General features: G+C 47.2%; 1 protein-coding gene and 1 pseudogene across 6 annotated transcripts in view; both read left to right on the top strand.

The window, feature by feature from the left end:
- The window catches only part of LOC128928040 (septin-4-like), a 32,493-nt gene that overhangs the window by 5,637 nt on the left and 4,632 nt on the right, over positions 1–22,224 (top strand). For 2 of the 6 annotated variants that reach the window (XR_013535401.1, XM_078372416.1), the window contains exons 1-5: positions 18,037–18,202; positions 20,312–20,608; positions 20,908–21,001; positions 21,437–21,523; positions 22,021–22,144. Coding sequence is in view for 5 of the 6 variants with exons in the window: in XM_078372416.1 (XP_078228542.1) it covers positions 18,074–18,202; positions 20,312–20,608; positions 20,908–21,001; positions 21,437–21,523; positions 22,021–22,144 (731 nt within the window). In the remaining variant the exon portion in view is untranslated. Of the gene's footprint in view, positions 1–9,188; positions 11,008–11,657; positions 11,703–11,929; positions 12,223–13,100; positions 13,274–17,483; positions 17,492–18,036; positions 18,203–20,311; positions 20,609–20,907; positions 21,002–21,436; positions 21,524–22,020; positions 22,145–22,224 lie in introns of those variants that run through there. The other 4 variants (XM_078372419.1, XM_078372417.1, XM_078372418.1 and 1 more) reach the window with 4 other exon arrangements.
- On the top strand, positions 5,846–6,805 carry LOC144582531 (small ribosomal subunit protein eS1 pseudogene; annotated as a pseudogene).

The raw sequence follows: 22,224 nt of genomic DNA, 5'->3' as shown, positions 1-22,224 counted from the left end.
GAGTCTGATGGGCTTCCCTTTGTGGGTGACCCGACCTTTCTCTCTGGCTGCCCTTAGCATTTTCTCCTTCATTTCAACCCTGGTGAATCTGACGATTATGTGCCGTGGGGTTGCTCTTCTTGCGGAATATCTTTGTGGTGTTCTCTGTATTTCCTGGACTTGAATATTGGCCTGCCTTGCTAGGTTGGGGAAATTTTCCTGGATAATATCCTGAAGAGTATTTTCCAGCTTGGATTCATTCTCTTCGTCATATTCAGGTACACCTATCAAATGTAGATTAGGTCTCTTCACATAGTCCCACATTTCTTGGAGACTTTGTTCATTCCTTTTTGCGCTTTTTTCTCTAATCCTGGCTTCTCATTTTATTTCATTGAGTTGATCTTTGACTTCTGATATTCTTTCTTCTGCTTGGTCAATTTGGCTGTTGAAACTTGTGCATGCTTCACAAAGTTCTCATGTTGTGTTTTTCAGCTCCTTCAATTCACTCATATTCCTCTCTAAGTTGTCCATTCTTGTTATCATTCCCTGAAATCTTTTTTCAAATCTTTTAAGGTTCTTAGTTTCTTTGCATTGATTTAGAACATGTTCTTTTAGCTCACGGAAGTTTCTCATTACCCACCTTCTGAAGTCTGATTCCGTCATTTCATCACACTCATTCTCCGTCCAGCTTTGTTCCCTTGCTGGTGAGGAGTTTTGGTCCTTTGTAGGAGGTGAGGTGTTCTGATTTCGGGTGTTTACCACTTTTTTTTTTGCTGGTTTCTTCCCATCTCTGTGGATTTATCCACCTGTCGTCTGAGTGGTTGCTGATTTTCTGATTGGGTCTCTGAGTGGACGTCCAGATTGTTGATGATGAAGTATTTCTGTTTCTTAGTTTTCCTTCTAACTGTCTGACCTCATTGCTGTAGGACTGTTAAGGTCCACTCCAGGCTCTGCTTGCCTGGGGAACTCCTGTAGCAGCTGCGGAACTGTGAGGGTTGCTACCAGGTTCTTCTTCTGCTATCTTTGTCCCTGAATGATGCCCGCCAAATGTCAGTCTGATCAGTCCTTTGTGAGGTGACTCTTTGGATATATGAGGGTCAGGGAGCTGCTTGAGGGGACAGTCTGTACTTTATAGGAGTTCTAGTGCTGAGCTGTGAGCTCCGTTGTTCATTCAGGGCTGCTAGACAAGTACGTTTCAGTCTGCTGCAGCAGAACTCATAAAGCCCCCCCCTTTTTTTTCCTCAGGTGCTCTGTCCTGGGGAGTTAGGGCTTTATTTATGAGTATTCATTGCACTTTCCTGCCCAGTGAGGAGGCAGTCTAGTCACTGCCTGCTTGTAGTGGCTATGATGAGCTGCCGTGGGCTCTGCCCTGTTGCCGTGGGCTCCACCTTGCTGCCATGGGCTCTGCCCTGCTGTCATGGGCTCCGCCCTGCTGCCATGTATAATTCCCTGTAGTCCTGTTTATATGGGTGTGGTTAGAACTGCAGTGGCAATGATGGCCTGCCTCTGTAGTGGTGGACTCTCTCTGTTATGGCGGGTTGCCTCGGCAACAGCAGGCTGCATCAGCAATGGGGGAGTACCTCTGTAGGGGTTACGTGCCTCAGTAATGGCGGACGCCCCTCCCCCACTGAACTGCACTGTCCTGGGTTCAGCTGTGCTTGCTGTGAAACTCTCAACCCCGAGCATTTCCAATTGCGATTTTGTTTGTTTTTGTGGGGGTGGGACCCCCCCGAGCTTGATCACCTGGCTCCCTGCCTCAGAGCCTTTTTTTTTTTTTTTAAAGTTGAGCAGTTGACTCTCTCCCGGGTGTTTCAGTCACCTGCTGCAAGGGCACCGGGATCTGTGTGATTTCCCGTGCAGCGACCCACTGCACTGGCTCAAACCACGTTGCTGCCCGGGAATCTCCTGGGCTGGCTTTCTGTTTAAGTCTCATTTAATCAGATGAATGTGCTAATCTGCCTTCCGAAATCTCCAATTGCTAGTTTAACAGGGCAACCAACCCAGTGTATTTTTGTATGGAGTGTTGCTGTGCTGTGACCTCGGCCCAAACAGCCGCACGGCCCGTGGGGCTCTTACACCTGGGAATCTTCTAGTCTGTGGACAATAAAAATCTGTATGGAAATGCGGCATCCACTCACCCTCTGCAGATTCACTGGGAGCTGCAATCCTGAGTTCTTCTGCAGCTTTTTAATTAAATGTTCTGTAAGTGTCTGCTAGGTCCCTATGGTCTGCAGTGCAGGTTAATTTTGATGTTTCTTTGCCGATTTTCTGTTTAGATGATCTTTACAATGCTGAAAGTCAGGTGATGGAGTCCTCATCTACTATTGTACTGGGGACTATCTGTCTCTTTAGTTTCAGTGATGTTTGCCTTATAGATCTGTGTGCTCAGGTGTTAAGTGCATATACCTTTATGACTGTTGTATACTCTTAACAAAGTGCTGGGATTACAGGCTTGAGCCACCACGCCTGGCCATTTTTTTTTCTTTTTAAGAAATTACCCAGTCTTAGGTTTCTATTATAGCAACAGAAAGCAGGCTGACACTGTGATGACATGTCCTTTAAGAACCTCATCCCAATCTCCATATTTATTCTGTGGGTTTTGTGCCAAGTTTTTAGAATTGACTAAGTCCTTCAAGATGAGAAAGCAGAGAGAATATGTAGCAAGTTCTAGACACATAGATGATTTATAAACATCAGCTCACTGTTGAATGAAATTATTGGAGTACCCTTGGAAAGTTTGGATTATTAGAAATTTTCAGAACAAGGCTGGGCAGGGGGTTCAGGCCTGTAATTCCAGCACTCTGGGAGGCCAAGACAGGTGGATCATCTGAGATCGGGAGTTCAAGATCAGCCTGGCTAACATGGTGAAACCCCATCTCTACTAAAAATACAAAAATTAACCAGGCATGGTGGCACACGTCTGTATCCCATTACTCAGGAAGCTAAGTCAGGAGAGTCACTTGAACCCGGGAGGCGGAGGTTGTAGCAAGCTGAGATCACACCCCTGCACTCTAGCCTAGGCAACAGAGTAAGACTCTGTCTCGAAAAAAGAAAGAAATTTTTGGAATAAATTTCAGTTGCTCTTTTCCAAATACATTACTTTTGGCTTCTTTTCTGAATGCTAATAGTAATGTTACTTGCTCATATGTGTTGGTATCGGAAGTGGGTTATAGTGATGTGCCCCCCAAGAACTCAGAAATAAGTTGGTTCTCTGGGAGTTAAATAAGTAAAACCCACTCTCCTACTGAATGCTACTAATTGTATAGAGGAGTAAAATTAAAGGACTTTTAACAATAAATGCATGGTTGAAACAATGCTACAAAAGAAGAGTAAGGAGGAGGGGCTTGTCCTGCCAGATATTAAGGCATAGTATGAAGCTACAATAAACAGACTATGGCATTGGCATAACAGTGGAAAGAATTAGAACATAATAGAGAGTTTCTAGCCTGGGCAACATAGTGAGACCCCATTTCTATGAAAATTTAAAAATTAGCTGGGTGCGGTGGCACACACCTGTGGTCCCAGCTACTCAGGAGGCTGAGGTAGGAGGATCACTTGAGCCCAGGAGATTGAGGCCACAGTGAGCTGTGTTCACACCATCACACTCCAGCCTGGGTGACAGAGCAAGACCCTGTCTCAAAAAAAACAAAAATCCCCAAATAGTCCAAAAACATACCAAAGAATAATGTTTGGGAATTAAGAATATGAAATACTGGGCTAGGTGGTGGCTCACACTGTAATCCCAGCACTTTGGGAGGCTGACGTAGGTGGATCGCTTAAAGTCAGGGGTTCAAGACCAGCCTGACCAACATGGTGAAACCCCATCTCTACTAAAAATACAAAAATTAGTCAGGTGGTGGTGGACACCTATAATCCCAGCTACTCAGGAGGCTGAGACAGGAGAATCGCTTGAACCTGGGAGGCAGAGGTTGCTGTGAGCCGAGATCATGCCATTGCATTCCAGCCTGGGACACAAGAGCAAAACTCAGGCTCAAAAAAAAAAAAAAAAAAAAGAAAGAAAGAAAAAAGAAAAAAAGAATAGGAGGTAGTGTGTATCAAATTAGATTATTTAACAAAGGACTTTGGGATTACTGACCAGCCACTTGGAAAAATATAAAAGCTGAATCCTCATACCAAAAATAAATGTCTGATTAAACAAAAATGTAAATGTAAAAAATAAATATATAAATTTAAGAAAATATGTACAAAGGATATATATACATATATTTTAGATAGGATCTTTCACTTTTGCCCAGGCTGGAGTGCCGTGGCACTATCTTGGCTCACTGTAACTTCTGCCTCCTGGGTTCAAGTGATTCTCGTGCCTCAGCCTCCCTAGTAGCTGGGATTACAGGTGTGCACTACCATGCCCAGCTAATTTTTGTATTTTTAATAGAGATGGGGTTTCACCATGTTGACTAGGCTGGTCTTAAACTTCTGATCTCAAGTGATCTGCCCACCATGGCCTCCCAAAGTACTGGGATTACAGGTATGAGCCACCTCACCCGGCCATATGTGATGATTTTTTAAATCTTGGAGGAGGAAAAGCTAAGCCATGACTTCAAAGCGAGAAGAGATTGGTGGATTTTAGTACATAAAAATGTAAAACTTCTTTACTGCAAATAATGCCTGAACAAGTTAAAGTCAACAAACAGCGTGGAAATAATTGCAATATAGTGGATACACAAAAGGTTTATATCCCTAATATACAAAGAGTTCTAATAACCTGTAAGAAAAAGACAAATACCTTAATAGAAAAATAGGCAAAGAATAATTTGCAAAAGAAGCTGTACATATGGCCAATTAGCATATTAAAAGATACTCAGTTTAATTTGTAATCAAAGAAATGAAAATTAAAACATAGTTGTTTTTCACCTAGCTGATTGCAGAGGACAAGTACTGATAATATCTAAGGTTGCTGAGATTATGGGGAAACAGACATCTTTCTTTACTGTGTTGGGGGTATAAATTGGTACTACCTCTCTGGAGGATATTTGTCAGTTTGTATTTTAAATGTGACTACTTTTTGACCCAGAAATTTCATTTAGACCAGTATGTCACAGATTTTATTGTACATATGAATCACTTGGGGGTTTTGTTAAAATACTGATTCTGATTGAGTAGGTCCAAGGTAGGGCCCAAGATCCTGCATTTCTAACAAGCTCCCAGGCAGTGCTGATGACACTGGTCCACGGACCACACTTTGAATAGAGAGGATTTAGAGAACTTTATCCACACCCTGGTTGCACATTAGAACCATCTGAAGCATTAAAAAAAAAAATACTGATGCTCAGACCTTACCCCCAAATTATTTGAATCATTTTATCTGAGGTGGAGCATGGGCTTTGAAAGCTCTCCAGGTGATTCTAATGTGCAGCCAGGATTTAGAACTATTGTCCTAGGAGAAAATTGGACTATACACAAAGATATATTTATAGAAATGTGTGTTTATTGCAATATTGTTTATAATATTGAAAAGTCGGAAACAACCCAGATGTGGCGGGCTACTCAGTAGGTTGAGGCAGGAGAATCATTTGAGCCCAGAAGTTTCAAGGCTTCAGTGCACCGTGCTCAGGCCTAGGAATAGACACTGCATTCCATCCTGCAAGAACAAAAGAACCTGATGTCCAGCAGTAAAGGACTAGTTTAAAAAATTCTGGAACAAACATAAGTGGATTAATTAGAAATTATATCATAGATATAGATTTATTGACATAAAGGTATTCATAACATGTTATGGAATAATGCTAGTACTAGGATGCTAGAAAGTTTATAATAGGACTCTATGTAAGTTTATAAATAAATGTCTGTATATAGTAAATGCGTAGAAAGATATGTGGAAAGATGCTTATTAAAATAGTAAAGGGCCTTTTTGGCTCTCTGAGCAGCACCATGGCAGTTGGCAAGAACAAGTGCCTTACGAAAGGCGGCAAAAAGGGAGCCAAGAAGAAAGTGGTTGATTCATTTTCTAAGAAAGATTGGTATGATATGAAAGCACCCACTATGTTCAATATAAGAAATATTGGAAAGACGCTAGTCAACAGGACCCAAGGAACCAAAATTGCATCTGATGGCCTCAAGCGTCGAGTGTTTGAAGTTAGTCTTGCTGATTTGCAGAATGATGAAGTTGCATTTAGAAAATTCAAGCTGATTACTGAAGATGTTCAGGGCAAAAACTGCCTGACTAACTTCCATGGCATGGATCTTACCCATGACAAAATGTGTTCCATGGTCAAAAAATGGCAGACAATGATTGAAGCTCATGTTGATGTCAAGACTACCGATGGTTACTTGCTTCATCTGTTCAGTGTTGGTTTTACTAAAAAACGCAACAATCAGATACAGAAGACCTCTTATGCTCAGCACCAACAGGTCCGCCAAATCCGGAAGAAGGTGATGGAAATCATGACCTGAGAGGTGCAGACAAATGACTTGAAAGAAGTGGTCAGTAAATTGATTCCAGACAGCATTGGGAAAGACATAGAAAAGGCTTGCCAATCCATTTATCCTCTCCATGATGTCTTCGTCAGAAAAGTAAAAATGCTGAAGAAGCCCAAGTTTGAATTGGGAAAACTCATGGAGCTTCATGGTGAAGGCAGTAGTTCTGGAAAAGCCACTGGGGATGAGACAGATGCTAAAGTTGAACGAGCTGATGGATATGAACCACCAGTCCAAGAATCTGTTTAAAATTCAGACTTATAATAGTGGCAAATAAAATGTCTTATTTGTGGCCGGGCGTGGTGGCTCACGCCTGTAATCCTAGCACTTTGGGAGGCTGAGGTGGGTGGATCACCTGAGGTCGGGAGATCAGAACCAGCCTGGTTATCACGGTGAAAGCCCATCTTTATTTTAAAAAATAAAATAAAATTAAAAAATAAAGTCCTATTTGCGATGAAAAAAAAAAATAGTAAAGGGGTCCTCTTAGGTGATTTCAACTTTTAATAATTATTTATATAGCTATTTTCTAATTTTTAAAAATATTTATTTATTGGGCCAGACATGGTGGCTCATACCTGTAATCCCAGCACTTTGGCAGGCCAAGGTGGGCAGATCATGAGGCCAGGAGTTTGAGACCATCCTGGCCAATATGGTAAAACCCTGTCTCTACTAAAAATACAAAAATTAGCTGGGCATGGTGCTGCATACCTATAGTCCCAGCTACTCAGGAGGCTGAGGCAGGAGAATCACTTCAACCAGGGAGGCGGAAGTTGCAGTGAGCTGAGATCACCCCACTGCACTTTTTGAGACTCTATCTCAAAAAAAAATTATTTATTTGTTTATTTTATTGAGATGGGGTCTCACCATGTTGCCCAGGCTGGTCTGAACTCTTGAGCTCAAGTGATCCGCCCACCTCAGCCTCCCAAAGTGTTGGGATTACAGGCTGAGCCACTGCATCCAGCCAAAGCTGTTTTCATTTTGGTGAATAGAAGGGGTTTAGAAATACTTAAAACTGGCTGAGTGAGGTGGCTCCTGCCTGTAATCCCAGTACTTTAGGAGGCTGAGGCAGGTGGATCACGAGGTCAGGAGTTTGAGACCAGCCTGACCAACATGATGAAACCCCACATCTACTAAGAATACAAAAAAATAAGCTGGGTGTGGTGGCACATGAGGCTGAGGCAGGAGAATCCCTTGAACCCAGGAGTAGGTTGCAGTGGGCCAAGATCCTGCCACTGCACTCTAGCCTGGGTGACAGAACGAGACTTTGTCACAAAAAAAAAAAAAACAAAAAAACTTAAAACATATGCCAACCACAGTGGTTTATGCCTGTAATCCCAGCACTTTAGGAGGTTGAGGTGGGTGGATCACTTGAGGTCAGGAATTTGAGACTAGCTTGCCAACATGGCGAAGTCCCAACTCTACTAAAAATATAAAAATTAGCAGGGCATGGTGGTGGGTGCCTGTAATCCCAGCTACCCAGGAAGCTAAGGCATGAGAATTGCTTGAACCCAGGAGGTAGCTACAGTGAGCCAAGATCGTGCTGCTGCACTCCAGCCTGGGTGACAGGGCAAGACTCTGTCTCAACAAAAATAAAATATTTAAAGCTAAATCAATGGGAAGCAGGACTAGAATGTCATAATTAATAGTTCATTTGAGGAAAAACGGTTAACAGAAGAGAATGGTCAGTGTAGAGCATAGAAGAATGAAGCTGACCATCCTATAACCTCAATGACCCTTCAGAGTTCATGATAGAATGTTGGATATAGTAGAATCTATGTCTAAAAGAGAGAAAGAACATGTGAAAGGGAGAGAGAGGTGACAGAGTCTCCTCCAAAATGGTCATCCAAATTGGAAAGTTACTCTTCAGAAGAGAACCAGAGTCTGGCTAATTGGATGGCTGACAGGATCATAAGAAAGGACATTAACATTTGTAAGGTGACACCCATGTGCCTGGCAGTGGTCTCCAGATGAAGAAACCAAGGCCCAGACAACTCAGGTAATTTCTCTAGGTACCCAACTAGTCATTTATGATAGAAAGCAATGACTAACTACAAATCCTTCTCTTTTTTTCTTTTGAGATGGCGTCTTGCTCTGTTGCCCAGACTGGAGTGCAGTGGCATAATCTCAGCTCACTTCAGCCTCCACCCCCTGGGTTCCAGTGATTCTCCTGCCTCAGCCTCCTGGCTAGCTGAAATTACAGGTGCACGCCACCACACCTGGCTAATTTTTGTATTTTTAGTAGAGATGGTGTTTCACCATGTCGGCCAGGCTGGTCTTGAACTCCTGACCTCGGGTGAGCTGCCCGCCTCAGCCTCCTAAAGTACTGGGATTATAGGCATGAGCCACTGCACCCAGCCCAAATCCCTTTTAATAATAAAACACTAGACACTCCTGGACCAAGAATGTGAGAATTTATTATTTGAGCAACTTGTATTTTTATCCCAGGAGCAATGAAACCATCCTTGAGACTGGAAAAGGCTGAAGCTGTATTTTTTTTTTAACTTGTACACAGTACAGTTTCAAACAAAAGTGGGGCAACTTTATACCTTATTAAAACTGCGGTGAACACAGCATGTTTGGTTTCACCTTGTCTTCATAGGATCTTCTGGCTGTTTCCTTCTCTGGATGAGTCCCTGAGAATTTCTAGAATCTGGGGAGAGCAAGGGAGGGTCTGGAGCCTTCTCTATATACAAGAAAATCCCAGTTTTGTTAAAAACTTGCCAAAGGCTTGGTGATGTAACTCCAAAGACAAATCCACATTTTCCCTTCAGGTACTGCTTTGGGATTCTGTGAAGAATTGTGGCTCTACACTAGGATGTTTAATAGGAAGGAAGCTCCTTCCTTTATGACATCACCAGACATCACATTACAGAGCAGTAGCTAAGGAGACTATTTGAGACACTCATAGAACAACAGCCAATTTTGTAGATGCCCAAGAAGAGCAGCTTTAAAACAGGATAAATATTCAGGCATCATTAGGCTCCTGAATACAAGCCAGCCGGTAAAATATGGGATCTACTCTGAAAGGCACAACTGTCAAGACAAATAAACCTGGGGCCAAGGTATCGGTTTCAGCACAGAGAGGGTCTGAGGTTACTACTAACACATTCCCTCAGCGGGGACATGGGTACATTCTTACCTCAAGCCATCGAAGTGCTGCAGTCTCCCTGAACCCTTCCCACCGAAGATCAGAAGCTGCACATCCCTCCACTCTCCATTCGGCATCAGACTATCCTCGATCTGTCTCCCCGGAGTTAGGGCCTGGATGCTATGCGGTACCCACCCCTCAGGGAACCGAGACTGGACCAAGAACAGAATCATCCCACCATTCCTCTCCTCATCCAAAGAGCCAGCGAACTCAGACACTGGCTTCCCATGCTTCAAGCAGACAACGGAATGTTAGTCCACCCAGAGAGGAAGCAACACAAAGAGGTGGTGAGAGCAAGTCAGGGCACAAGGTCGGCCATCATGCCTCATCCATCCCAGATGTCAAATCTTCTCGTCGATTGAGTTTTCAAGACCAGAAGGATAACTTGCAATCACAAATCTTACAAGATGACCCACCATCCAAGGTCCAGAACCCCCAAGGAGTCAGAGTTCCCCGCAGGATTTTGTCTTACCCAAAGGATGAAGCTGTACAAACTGAACCCATCCAAAGGATTATGACTACTACTAAGATCAGATCTCCAAAGAGTCGCTCTCTCCCAGAGCACGGAAGCAGCAGTGTCTCTGCAGACTATCAGACAGCCAGGAGAAGGGTCCCTGTAGAAGAATCAGAAACAGATCCTTATGGGTCAATTCCTTTGGAACCCAAGGCCTCGTATAGAAATATGAACTTGGACTCATCATGCAAACTCTCTGTCCTTCGAGATTCTGATGGGGTACACCAAGTTTCTGCATGGGTAGACCCTGAGTCTCTTCACAACTATTCTGTCTACCCCGAAAGCAAGCCCTCCACAAAGGTCTTAGTATCATCACAGGTGGAATCCAACGTGAGGGCCCCAATTCGAGGAAACAGCCAGGTTGGCCGCAGGGTCACCCTCTCCCCAGAGGTAGAGTCAGTAGAGCCAACTCACCATGTGACAGCTCTATCAGTGTCTGAGGACTCCAACAAATCATCCATGTTTGTCACTCCAGAGCCCACCTATAAACAGCAAACCCAAAAACCCCTGGAAACTACCTACATGTCCAAAGGACCCACACCCAGGTATCCAGAACTCTCGCAAAAGTCCTCCATCCATGCAGAATTGGAACTGACCCTTCAGCCCTTGCCTCCTCGGTCCTTACCTAGGTATGGGCCTGGCTCCTCATGGTGGGCCTTGCTGAATCCTGAAGTTGGAATACCCGAAAGCCAGCCAACAACACCTGATTTTGAGCCTAAGTGTTCTTCCCTAGATCTTTCATTGTCCTGTTCAAAAATAGACTCTAGCCCTTTATGTAAGGATGTGAAGTTCCAGAGAGAGAAGGCAAGCCCATCACCACCACCATCACCAAAGGAGTCTCCAAGTTGGGCACCAGTGAGTGAAGTGCCACAGACCCCCAAGCGTGGCTGCAAAAAACCCATTCAACGGTTTGGTGCTTTCTTCCTGGGTATGTGAAGAAGCAGACTGCCCAGACGCAGCCCCAGTTTAGTGAGATGGGGGTGTTGGGGTGGGCAGGAAAGGCCAACTCTTCATTCTGGGCCTAAAGGCTGCTGCTCTCCTGCCAGTGCCAAAGCTAGTCCTATACTTGAGCCCATTGTTCCATTCCTTCCCTGCCAGCTTCTCTGTGCTCCAAGCTAATGACATGGATGACAATGCTTGGGCCGGGTGACAGGCATTGACCCCTCTAGGCAACACTGCTTACCTTTTCAATTGAAGGTAATAAAGAGGGCTTGCAGGGTTGAAAGCTGCTTCCTGAGTGGAGATGAAGCACTGAGCTGGGGTGAGGGCTGGTAAGGGCTGTTAAACAGAATAAGGGCCTCAGGTAAACACGCTGGCAACAAAGTGGACAGGGTGGGGTGCAGATGAGCTGGGATTTAGACTTCCAGGAGGGGAAAGGCATTCACAGGGCCACAGAGAGAGGGATAGGGAGAGTGGGAATATATAGTCCTATGCTGGAGGAGCTTCTTGGAGAGGACCAAGGGCTGAGGGCACCTTTGGGTGAGAAATGTGGAGCTAGAAAGGGAACTGCAAGCAGTGGAGGGTGGGATTTGCATCCCACAGGGAGAAGAAGAGCAACCATCCCTCTGTTACTTTCAGATGTCTCTGAGGAAATGGAGAATCGTGTCTTCTGGTTCCTAAAAGGTCTGTACTTTTCCCTCCTGTGGGCCTGTTGTGGGAGCTTGGGAGATGGGAGGACAGGTGAGGAGTGGCATCTGTGTATCAACAGAGCTGGGTCATTTAGGAGATAAATGCTGGGATTTTGACTTGAAGGAGCAGAGGAACTTCTCATCTTACTGAAATTCCACCATTAGAGTAATTTCTTTGGTGCTTGGAACCTTTTCCATTTCCTTTTCTTTTTCTTTTTTGAGATGGAGTTTTGCTCTTGTTGCCCATGCTGGAATGCAATGGTGTGATCGCAGCTCACAGCAACATCCACCTTCTAGGTTCAAGCAATTCTCCTGCCTCAGCCTCCCAAGTAGGTGGAATTACAGGCATGTACCACCATGCCTGCCTAATTATGTATTTTTAGTAGAGACAGGGTTTCTCCATGTTGGTCAGGCTAGTCTCAAACTCCCGACCTCAGGTGATCTGTCCGCCTCAGCCTCCCATAGTGCTGGGATTACAGGCGTGAGCCACCGTGCCTGGCCACGTTTTCCATTTTCAAGAGTCTCCTTTTAATAGGAAGTCACTTCAGGAACGGAGAATATTTTAAGCCTCGTGGCCTTTCAGCTTAGTTGGCCACCTATCATGTAATTTAAAAAAAATACACCAAAGCATACTGCCTGCTTCACAGTTTGCTCAGGGTTGACTTCATATTTATCCAGGCTGGGGACTCTTCTCAAGTGTTTCTCTGGTTCCTTAGAACCCTCCTCATGACCCCACTCTACCACCTAGGGTACTTATTGATGCTGCCCAGGCAGGATCTTCAGAGATGTCTGGGCCTTCTCCTTGAGGCCATAATTGTATCTTGCAGCTCTAGAATGCTTGAGAGAAGCATCTCCCAGCCTTGTCACCCTCTGCTCCCTTTATACTCTTGGCCTCTCTGGGGGCAGGGGAGGGTGGGGACCACCCTTGTGGAGTAAATCTTGGCAGCAGGGACTTCTTGTTGTAAACATCATGGCCCAAAATATACTCCAGCCCTATGAGCATGACAGAGGCCAGGGCTCTGGATAAAGCAGTTCCTGGGGAGCAGAGAGCCCTGGGAATGCCATCCAATCCCAATCAGCATGAACCCTCCTAGTGATGGTCAGCAAAGAGAAGAGAAGGGCAGTCCTGCTCCTCAGAGACAGCAAAGCTCTATAAAGTAGGGGCACAGTTAAGTACAAACTTGAGTTACTAACTGGATTTGAGCCCTGGGTCCACTATTTGCTGACTGTGGCCTTGGGTAAGTTATTTTACCTCTCTAAGCCTCAGTTTTCCCATCTGTTAATGAGAATAATGGCTCCCTATTAGGGTTATTGTGAGGATTATTACAAGCTATTACCTATAAAGCTCTTAGCATGGTACTTGGCAACAGTGAGCTTTCAGTAAATACTAGCTGCTATTATTTGGGCCACTTGCACTAGGAAGGGATTGGGCCAGGTTTGCCCAAGTCCACTGGGCATCTTTAGTAAATTTCTCTTTTTCCTTTCCTTTTGGCACACTCTGAATTCCAATTGCTGCCCCCCCTGGGAATGCCTGGCTTCTACTTCTCTGTTATGACAGATGTGGAGGTAAGAACACCCCTGGGAAGTTACTTCCAGTCTTCCTGTGCCCACCCCACTATCCAAATTCCTCTCCTGTCCTATAATGGGAGTGGGTATGGAGAAAGACAGAGCTGCTCCCTATGGTTGGGCAGACTGTTCACTGCACAAGAGCACCTGGTGGAGGGGGAAAGTGGGGGGCTGAAATCTAACGTATGTTCCATTTGCCAAGCTGTTCACCTGTGGGTCTGCATCCTTCCAGAGGGGTATTTGCACAAAAGCACTGTATGAGCTAGTTGCAGTCCTAGAAAAAAAGAATAGAGACATTTTGGCAGATGATGAATCTTGCCAAGTGCTCTGTGGGAAGGCCGTCTAGGTAGCCACAGGATCAGTCCCCACCTGGTTCTCCCCTTTTCAGCCTGGGGCATTCCAGAAAGGTGTCGCTTTTCTGGGTTACACACTATTTGGGTCCTCAACTTGGAAAAACTCAAGGTGGACTCTGCTCTTGGCAGTCCTGTGTCCTGATTTTTAGTAGTGTCCTGATTTCACTGCATTGTTCCCATGAGTACTTTGGCTATTCTTGGCCCATGTTTGATAAGATGGTCAAAGCTCTTCCTACTTCCATTCTTCCTCTTGCCATATTTCTTTATTATTCAAAGCCTTGCAATGGCCTCCAATGGGTCCCATTCATAGGCTGACTCAGGATGGACAGTTGGCCATAGAAAACAAATGAGTGCATAGTAGGGGTCGGCCTAAGCTCAGATAATGGAACAGCTGAAGGGGAGGTGTCTAGAAACAAGGCTGCCACCTTCCACTGCCATGGGTTTTTATCCAGCCTTATGCCATGAGCTCAGCTGTAGGTGGGAGCGGCTACCTTCAGAGATTGTCTCCATGCAAGACAGTGAGTCCCTCCCTTTCTTTTTCCTTCCTCCCTCTCTCCCTTCCATAAACAGTTTTTATTCAGATGCCTAGCACTCTGCTAGGCACTTTTAGGGGAAGCATTGAAGCTTTGCAGTACACACATTCCTTGGCCTTGAGAAACTTGCCATGTGGTTGGGGAGATGAAACACAGACAGGAAACATTTAAACAGTATGAAATGTTTGTGCCCAAATGTCAAAATAGATGGAAGAGACTCTTGGAGAGTCTTAGGAGAGAGGGAGTTCATAGGGAGATGGATAGGGGGTCGGGTTACGCCCTCCTTCCCAAAGCCAGGGGAAGCTAGCCTTTTGCTCACCCCTAGATGCAAATCTGTACCTTTGGGAAGGGGTTAATATTTCCCTTTGGTCAAGATTTGATGTTTTTGACTGAGCACGCTCCTCCCTGTTCTCTCCCACTCTCACCCCCTTTTTCTGTGCATCTTGTTTTAGTTTAGGAAGTCAAAAGCCTTGGCAGCAGGATGGCTCCTTCCTAAAATAGCTCTTATCCTGTCTCGATAATTACAGCTCTCCAGCCCTGTTCAGCAGCAGAGCTGCTTCCTAGAAGCCAAGAAGAGAAGGCTCCCAGGCAGCTGGGCTGCTGATCTTCTCTGACTCTCTGGAGGTAGGGTGGCATGGAGGACAGCCAGGTGCTCTCTAACATTTGAGAAAGCTAGGCTCCAGCCTTCATGACCCCATGCAGCCTCAGGATGGAGACTCTGTGGTGCTGGTGTCCAAGGCCTCTGGTTCCTCTGATTTGGGAATGGTTGACCAGAGTCTGTTCCAGATTCCATTCCTGGCAGGAATTCTCTAGTGGCCTGGCCACGACGCCTGGCTTGTGGAAGGCAGCATGTTTGTTGTTGAGCTTCACAAACCTCTCTGGGTGAACAGCTGGGGATGTTTTCTGATTCAGCCCATCTCTTTCTCTTAAGTGTCAGTCCCTTCCCAAATGGCCCCTCAAGGCCCTTTTGTCTAAGGAATGGGATGGACAGACGCTTCTCATCCTTGGATTAGGACATCAGGGGCTGGAGTCTCCCCAGAGGAGGTTGTGCTGGACTAAGGGAAGCATTCCTGATGGTTTTTTTGGGCTCTGAACTAGCAAAAGCTCAACAGGAAGGTCCTGAGTCTGCCCTAATGGGTCACTGGGGGCTGCCTTCTCACATAGCCCTGGGGAGTTCCTGGAAATAAAGCAGTTCTGATGGGAGGGGCTGCAATGCCTTTGATAGACAGGGTGCCTAGCCCCAAGATCCTGTGTCCTTGAGACACCTGATCTACTTATCCTTAAAAGTGAATTCTGAGGCTGTCATAGGGCAAGGTAGTTTACTCCCTGCTCTATCAGTTATGCGAGAAACCAACTCTGGAAAATAGGCCAGGAATCAGAGGCCATCTCACTGATACTTAAGGCAGACCCCAGTGTCTTTTGGGTGACATGCCATATGTCCCTTGAGGGATGGTATGATTAGCCTCCTGTTGGCTTCTGAATCACAGACATTTTGCTCAAATTGGCTTCCTTTACAAAGAGAAATCCAAAGCCTCTGAGGAACTCAGGGAGTTTCCACATTCATGAGGATATTAACAGAATCCTAGGTCATGGGCTATCTCCCTTGTTTTTTGTTTGTTTTTGGTTTTTTCTTTTTGAGACGGAGTCTCCCTCTGTTGCCCAGACTGGAGTGCAGTGGCACAATCTCAGCTCACTGAAAACTCCATCTCCCAGGTTCAAGCAATTCTCGTGCCTCAGCCTCCCAAGTATCTGGGACTGCAGGCACATGCCATTATGTCCCACTAATTTTTGTATGTTTAGTAGAGATGGGATTTCACCATGTTGGCCAGGATGGTCTTGCTCTCCTGACCTCATGATCTGCCCTCCTTGGCCTCCCAAAGTGCTAGGATTCCAGGTGTGAGCCACCACGCCCAGCCAGCTTTTTAAAAAAAAGTGTTCTGTTGCCCAGGCTGGAGTGCAGTGGTACAATCCATAGCTCACTGTAATCTTGAATTCCTGGGCTCAAGTGATCCTCCTGCCTCAGCCTCCCTAGTAGTTGGGACTATGGGCACAAGCCACCATACCTGGCATTTATCTTGCTTTGGGTAGAGGCTTATGGTTCAGAAGAAAGAGAATTGTTGAAAGAATGGAGTAGAGCTGCTGAAATGGGACAGGGCATCTCGGGAGGCTTTTTATAGCAGTTTGACCATCACTGCACAGCTTCTTAGGAAGCAAGTATCTTACCCTGTCAGATGGCACCCTGTTCATTTCCAGCTACCATGGGCAGCCAAATCCAGAACAGGATGGAAGGCTGGTGACCTCTGGTCATGACTTGCTAATTTGGGGACAGGCAAAGTTGATCAGCTCATCAGGGTTTCCCTGGACTTCACTGGTTTTAGCACTGAAAGTGCCATGTCTCAAAAATTCCCTCAGTCCTGGGCAGACCAAGACAGTTGGTTACCTAGTCCAAGCTGTCATGCCGTCCACCTGGAAGCACAGAGTGAGGTGACAATGTCCCAGCTTCACAGTGAGACCTGGACATGTTACTCCCTCTGCCTATAAAATGAGGGGCAGAAAAATATGATGCTTTTGTCTCAGGCTTGATATCAGAACTGAGGCCAGACTACCTGGCCTCAGTTATTCATTTTGCCCAGAATAATCCCACATAGGGAAGAATCTGCCACAACCACTGTGGACTTTTTGGTGTATTTTTCAGAAGCTGTTTGGTGACTGGAACCCATCTCCAACATCACATCTTTCTGCAGAGTAGTTTGGTGGTCTTTCAAATGGTGGATTTTCCAACTAACAGAAACAGTGGGCCTGGGTAGATGAGGGAGCTTGGCTTCAGAGGCCAAGGTGCATACTCGGGTGAGGAAGCAAATCTGTAACCCAGGAGCCACCCTCACAGCTGCTTAGCCAGAGGAAGGCTGTCATGAGGCAGAAATGGCCATGTCCCCTCACCCTCCTCCATTCACAACTGACCATTAAGGTCCTGAAATTAAGACACTATCCAGACTCATAAAAGATGTTTCCTTCCAACAGAAACAGTGGCCCCCTGACTCCTAGTTGAGTGCACACTTCTAACCAGGCCTCTTAATTTGTCTCCCACTTAAATGGCAGCTCTGAAGTTTCTGGGCTGCCAGTCTCCCATTGTCTTAAACCCCTGCTCCTCAGAGACCAAGTGCTAACATCTCCCTGTTGACGCTATGGAAGCGATGGAGTGGTGGAATTGATATAGATTACTATGAGTAGGAGGTGAGGTGTCCTAGGGTAAGGGGAGTCTCTTGAGCAAAGTCCCCTCTGTGATGGGGCTCCCTGCAGGGAAATCTAGGAGCAGATTTCTAGACAGTGAGGTTCCCCACTGGAAAAAAAGAAAGGGACACCTGGGAAGAAGTGTGGGGCATTCCCACAAAAATCTACATGGGGGAATTATAGGGCATCTCGTCTTACTCCAGCACTGCTTAAAGTTAAGGTGAAAGAAAGAGATTGGGGGATTGAAATCCTTTGGGAATGGGTATCCTGGGTGGCTGTCCTCAAGTGCTGATGGGCTGGGTCACTTGGGGACAGCTCATAGTCCTCAGGCAGACCACGGTGTCCTTGGGGGTTAACAGCAGAGGTCAAATGGATCAAGAGCTTGTGCTGCAGGCAGACATTAGGAGGTTGATGCTGTGCCCACCAGGGTAGGCAGTGGGCAGGCATCATGGGGCAGCTAATCAGAGGAGGGGGGGACTGCAGAGGAACCAAGTGATCCTGCTGCAGCTGAGCTGACCTTGGAGGGTGGGAGCCAAGAGAAGGGGAGGAGGAGAGGGGGTGGGGAAGGACATTCCACAGGCTTTTTTGGCCTCTGCCAGAGACAGAAGGGGGTCAAAGAGAAAAGGAAAGGAGCAAGCTGGAAGCCAGACAACAAGAGCATCAAAACAAGGCTGTTTTTGTGTATGAGGAACTTTGCCTGGGAGATAAAATTAGACCTAGAGCTTGCTGACAGGGAGTCTGAAGCATGGGACATGGACCATTCACTGGGATGGCAAGGGAATTCTGTCCCTGAGGACAGGACTGAAGCTGGGGTAAGATGCTGCTCTGGGAGATGGGTGGACCTGACCTGTCTTCTCCCTGCCTTGGATGGGATTGGGGCTCAAAGTCAGAAAATGATTTGGTCACTGGCAGAGCTGGCAGTGGGGATGGACAGGCAGGAGGTGAGGACCCTAGCATCCTGACTCCTAATCTAGAGCCCCTGTGGCCTCCTTCATGTAGATGAGTGGCCAGGGCTGGCAGAGATGAGGATGGTGCTGGATTCCTGGAGGCTCTGCTGGAAGATTGTGGGGGCTAGGGATCTTCATTAGTGCCTTTCTTTCTCCCTTCCCTGTCTCTCCATTCAGTGTCCCTGAGTGAAACCAGGTGAAGCACAGCTTTCTCTCTCCCACCCTTGTCCTGATCCCCAGACCAACTGCTGTGGATTTGTGCAGAGAGGCAGGATTTCTTGGAATTCCCCAGACTTATTAGCTGCCAGACAACAAGAGCTGCTGCCCCAAAGTCCACCCTTTTTCTGTTGCCATATAATTAATTGTCTAAGCTGGGACACTTTTGAGAGTGAAAGGGCACAATTAATCATGATGTCAGGACAACAGGCATAAACTGGAATGTATGGTCGCCACTGGACCTCACAAATATCATAGGTAAGAAAAGCCCTGGGTTAGGCTGGTCTCAGGACACCTAGCCTCCACCTGCTGGTTCCAGTTTTGGGTTCCAGTTTTTTCCTCCCCTCTGTCCAGGTGAGCACTATGGCTATAAGCAGGTGTGAGGACTTGAGAGGCGACAGCCTGGAAGTAGCTCCTACCAGACTTTTTCCTCTAACCTCCCTATCTCAACCTCTTCCCTCTAGCATATACCTGTCAGTGTGCATATCCGCCTCCCTCAAGTCTTCCCTTTGCAGGAAGACTGTGGCCATCTTATCTACCCAACTCTAGCTGTGACTCCACAGTGGTCTGGGGTAGTCCCCACTAGCTTGGCTAACCCCCAAAGAGTGAGTCAGTTTCTGCAGCTGGCCCTTGTCCATTGTCTGGGGGTGGCACATGGGTATTGTGAAGCAGAGCTGAACCCAGCACTGCCAGGCACCCCACAAAGGAGGCTGACCCCCAAAGGAGAGGAGAATCTTTAGGGTCTAGAGCTGACCATGAGAGTTGGGGGAAATGGTCCCTCTTCTGAGCTGGGGATAGTGTAGAACAGGCTTCTACAGAGGAGTCAGACAATTCTCTGCCTACCACCCACTGTGGGTCATAATTTAGGCCAGACCCTCTCCTGTACTGCTGGCTCTGGGAAGAGGGGTAAGGAAACAACTGAGGGTGCTTCCCCTGATATGTCACTCACATGTGGGGGCTGTCAAAAGCTCTGGAGGCCCAGCTGTCCTTCAGCCTTCGCCAGGCTCTTCCATCATCCCTTAGCTGGTCCCTCCCAGCTGCCTTCCACCCACAGTCAGCATCCACTGGCAGGTTACTCTTCTCTCCCAGGGCCCAGGGTCAGATTCGGGTGTGGCTCAGTGTCTGAAGTAAGGGGTAGGATCAGCTATATTGAGCGCTGGGCCGTGAACCTTGGGGATTGAGCACTGGCAGTAGAATCTGTACCTCAGTCCCCCAGCTCACTGACCAGTAGTGACAGGAGGCACGGAACCCCCTGCTGGTTGACCTGCCTGGCACAGGCAGCTCTCTTCTCTCCTACCTACTTCCCTCATCCCCTGCCCCATTCTGATGCTCTGTACTCTGCTTTTGGGTCTAATGCCTCTGTCTGCTCTATCTTAATCAGTCTGGCCTTACTTCCTGGCCTGAGACAGTCTCTGGCTAGGCCAGAACCCCAGGAAAAGCAGCCTCAAAAAACATGCTGCTGCTGAAAGGGAGACCAGAACTGGAGTTCCTCAGTTCTCAAGAGCAGTTGCCAGGGATTTGGGGGTGCCCAGGGCTCTTCTTGGACCCTGGGGCCCTTCCTGGCATCTTGGATGGGGGAGGCTTGTGAGCAGCTGAGGGAGGGATGGTGAGCACTTCCTCTGGCTGGGCTGCAGTTTCTTTCTCTTCTAACCACAAGTGCTTTCCCTTTCCCTCTTGCCTTCTCCTGTCTTCCGTCTCCTTCCTCATTCTTCCCTTCCCATCACCTCCTACCTACTCCACCCACCCCACTTCCCCCAGATCAAGCATTTCCTGGAGGACACCACAGATGATGGAGAACTGAGCAAGTTCATGAAGGATTTCTCAGGAAGCAAGAGCTGCCACCCACCAGAGGCTAAGACCTGGGCAACCAGGCCCCAAGTCCTGGAGCCAAGGCCCCAGGCCCCAGACCTCTATGATGATGACCTGGAGTTCAGACCCCCCTCGTGGCCCCAGTCCGCTGACAGCCAGCAGTACTTCTGTGCCCCAGCCCCTCTCAGCCCATCTGCTAGGCCCCGCAGCCCATGGGATAAGCTTGATCCCTGTGATTCTTCTGAGGTAGAGCCCCCAGCCCTGCCTTTGCCTTTCAGTGGGCTGCTGCAGGAAGACTGGGGTGGTGTGTGTGTGTGTGTGCGTGCATGCATGTGTGTGTGTGTGTGTGTGTATCTGGGACCTCTTTTAGTCCTGTTTAGCAATGGCAGGAGGCCCAGTTGGTGACCTGAAATAGGAACTCACAGCAGTCTGGCAGTGCTTCTTAAAGGCTGGGGCAAAGACCTGAAAGGGAGAGAAGATCAGTGCTGGGTGCCAGGGCCCCTTCAGCTACTTGTCCTGACACATTCTGCCTTCCTGTCTGCTAGGATGACAAGGAGTATGTGGGCTTTGAAACCCTCCTCAACCAAGTCCACCGAAAGTCCATGAAGAAAGGCTTTGACTTTACTCTCATGGTGGCAGGTAGAAAAGGGGCAGGGCTGGGTTGGGCAGGGTGTGTTTCAGGGGGGGATGGTGTGTGCGTCCATGAGTGGAAAGGGAGTATAGGTTGAAAGGAGCAAGCAGTAAGTGGCTGTGCCTCTTTGCCAGATAGCCAGGAGTTATTGGCCTCTGAGAGTGTATGTATGTGGGGTTGGGTTGGGGTGGGGGTACAAATTGGTTGCAAAGAACATTTGACCAACAGTTTTCTAGTATTTGCCTCTTTTTGTGTGACCTTGAGCAATCTCTTGCTCTCCCAAGCCAATCTCTGTGCTTCCTTCAAGCTCTAAAATACTATATAGTTAGTCTAGTTCCAATTAGATAAGAAAGCAGTTTCCTCTAAACCTTAATCCAGTGGAGTTGCTTTTTGGCTATAGATCTTACCTTCTGATTTGGTGCCTGTGTCCTCTCTCCTCTCAGGAGAGTCTGGCCTGGGCAAATCTACACTTGTCAATAGCCTCTTTCTCACTGATCTGTACCGGGACCAGAAACTCCTTGGTGCTGAAGGTAAGGAAAGGAGAGGACAATCAGGCGGACTTGTCTTGGGAAATTAAACTCACTCCAGAGTCTGGGGGATGGGACTCTCCCCCACATGCTGGAAATGATGGCTTCCTAGAGAGACTGACAGCAGCTCTTCATAGGCCTATCTGCCTGGCAGCTCACCAGCCAGCTCCCTAAAGATTTGGGTGCTGAAGCAGGGCAGGGACCAGAGTCTTGCACTCTGAATGAGTCTCTGACCCCCAAGGATTCCAGGAATCCAAGAAAAAAAAAAAAAAAAAGGATCAGAGAAGAGGCTGGGGCCAGAGCCAACAGCCACTGGCATTTCCTGTGTTGGGGAATATACTTCTTGCTGGTTCCCAGGGAACAGTCCCCCAGGCAGCTTGGGGGTGGAGAGGGCAATGTGGATGAAGCAGTATGGGCAACGAAGCTGTTTGGGGTGGGCGGTTCATTTCGACTGGGCACGTCCCTGCCCTTCCCCTGGCCTCAGTTTCCCCCTTCTCCAGAGCGGATCATGCAAACCATGGAGATCACTAAGCATGCAGTGGACATAGAAGAGAAAGGTGTAAGGCTGCGGCTCACCATTGTGGACACACCAGGTTTTGGGGATGCAGTCAACAATACAGAGTGGTATGTCTGACTAAGCACAGTTCCAGCTGCCCCTGAGCCACCCTTCTCCATACACACACAGATATACATATAGGCCCAGA

The sequence above is a fragment of the Callithrix jacchus genome, chromosome 5, assembly GCF_049354715.1.
Source record: "Callithrix jacchus isolate 240 chromosome 5, calJac240_pri, whole genome shotgun sequence".
Classification (NCBI taxonomy): Eukaryota; Metazoa; Chordata; class Mammalia; order Primates; family Cebidae; genus Callithrix; species Callithrix jacchus.
This window is presented reverse-complemented; position numbering and strand designations above follow the sequence as displayed.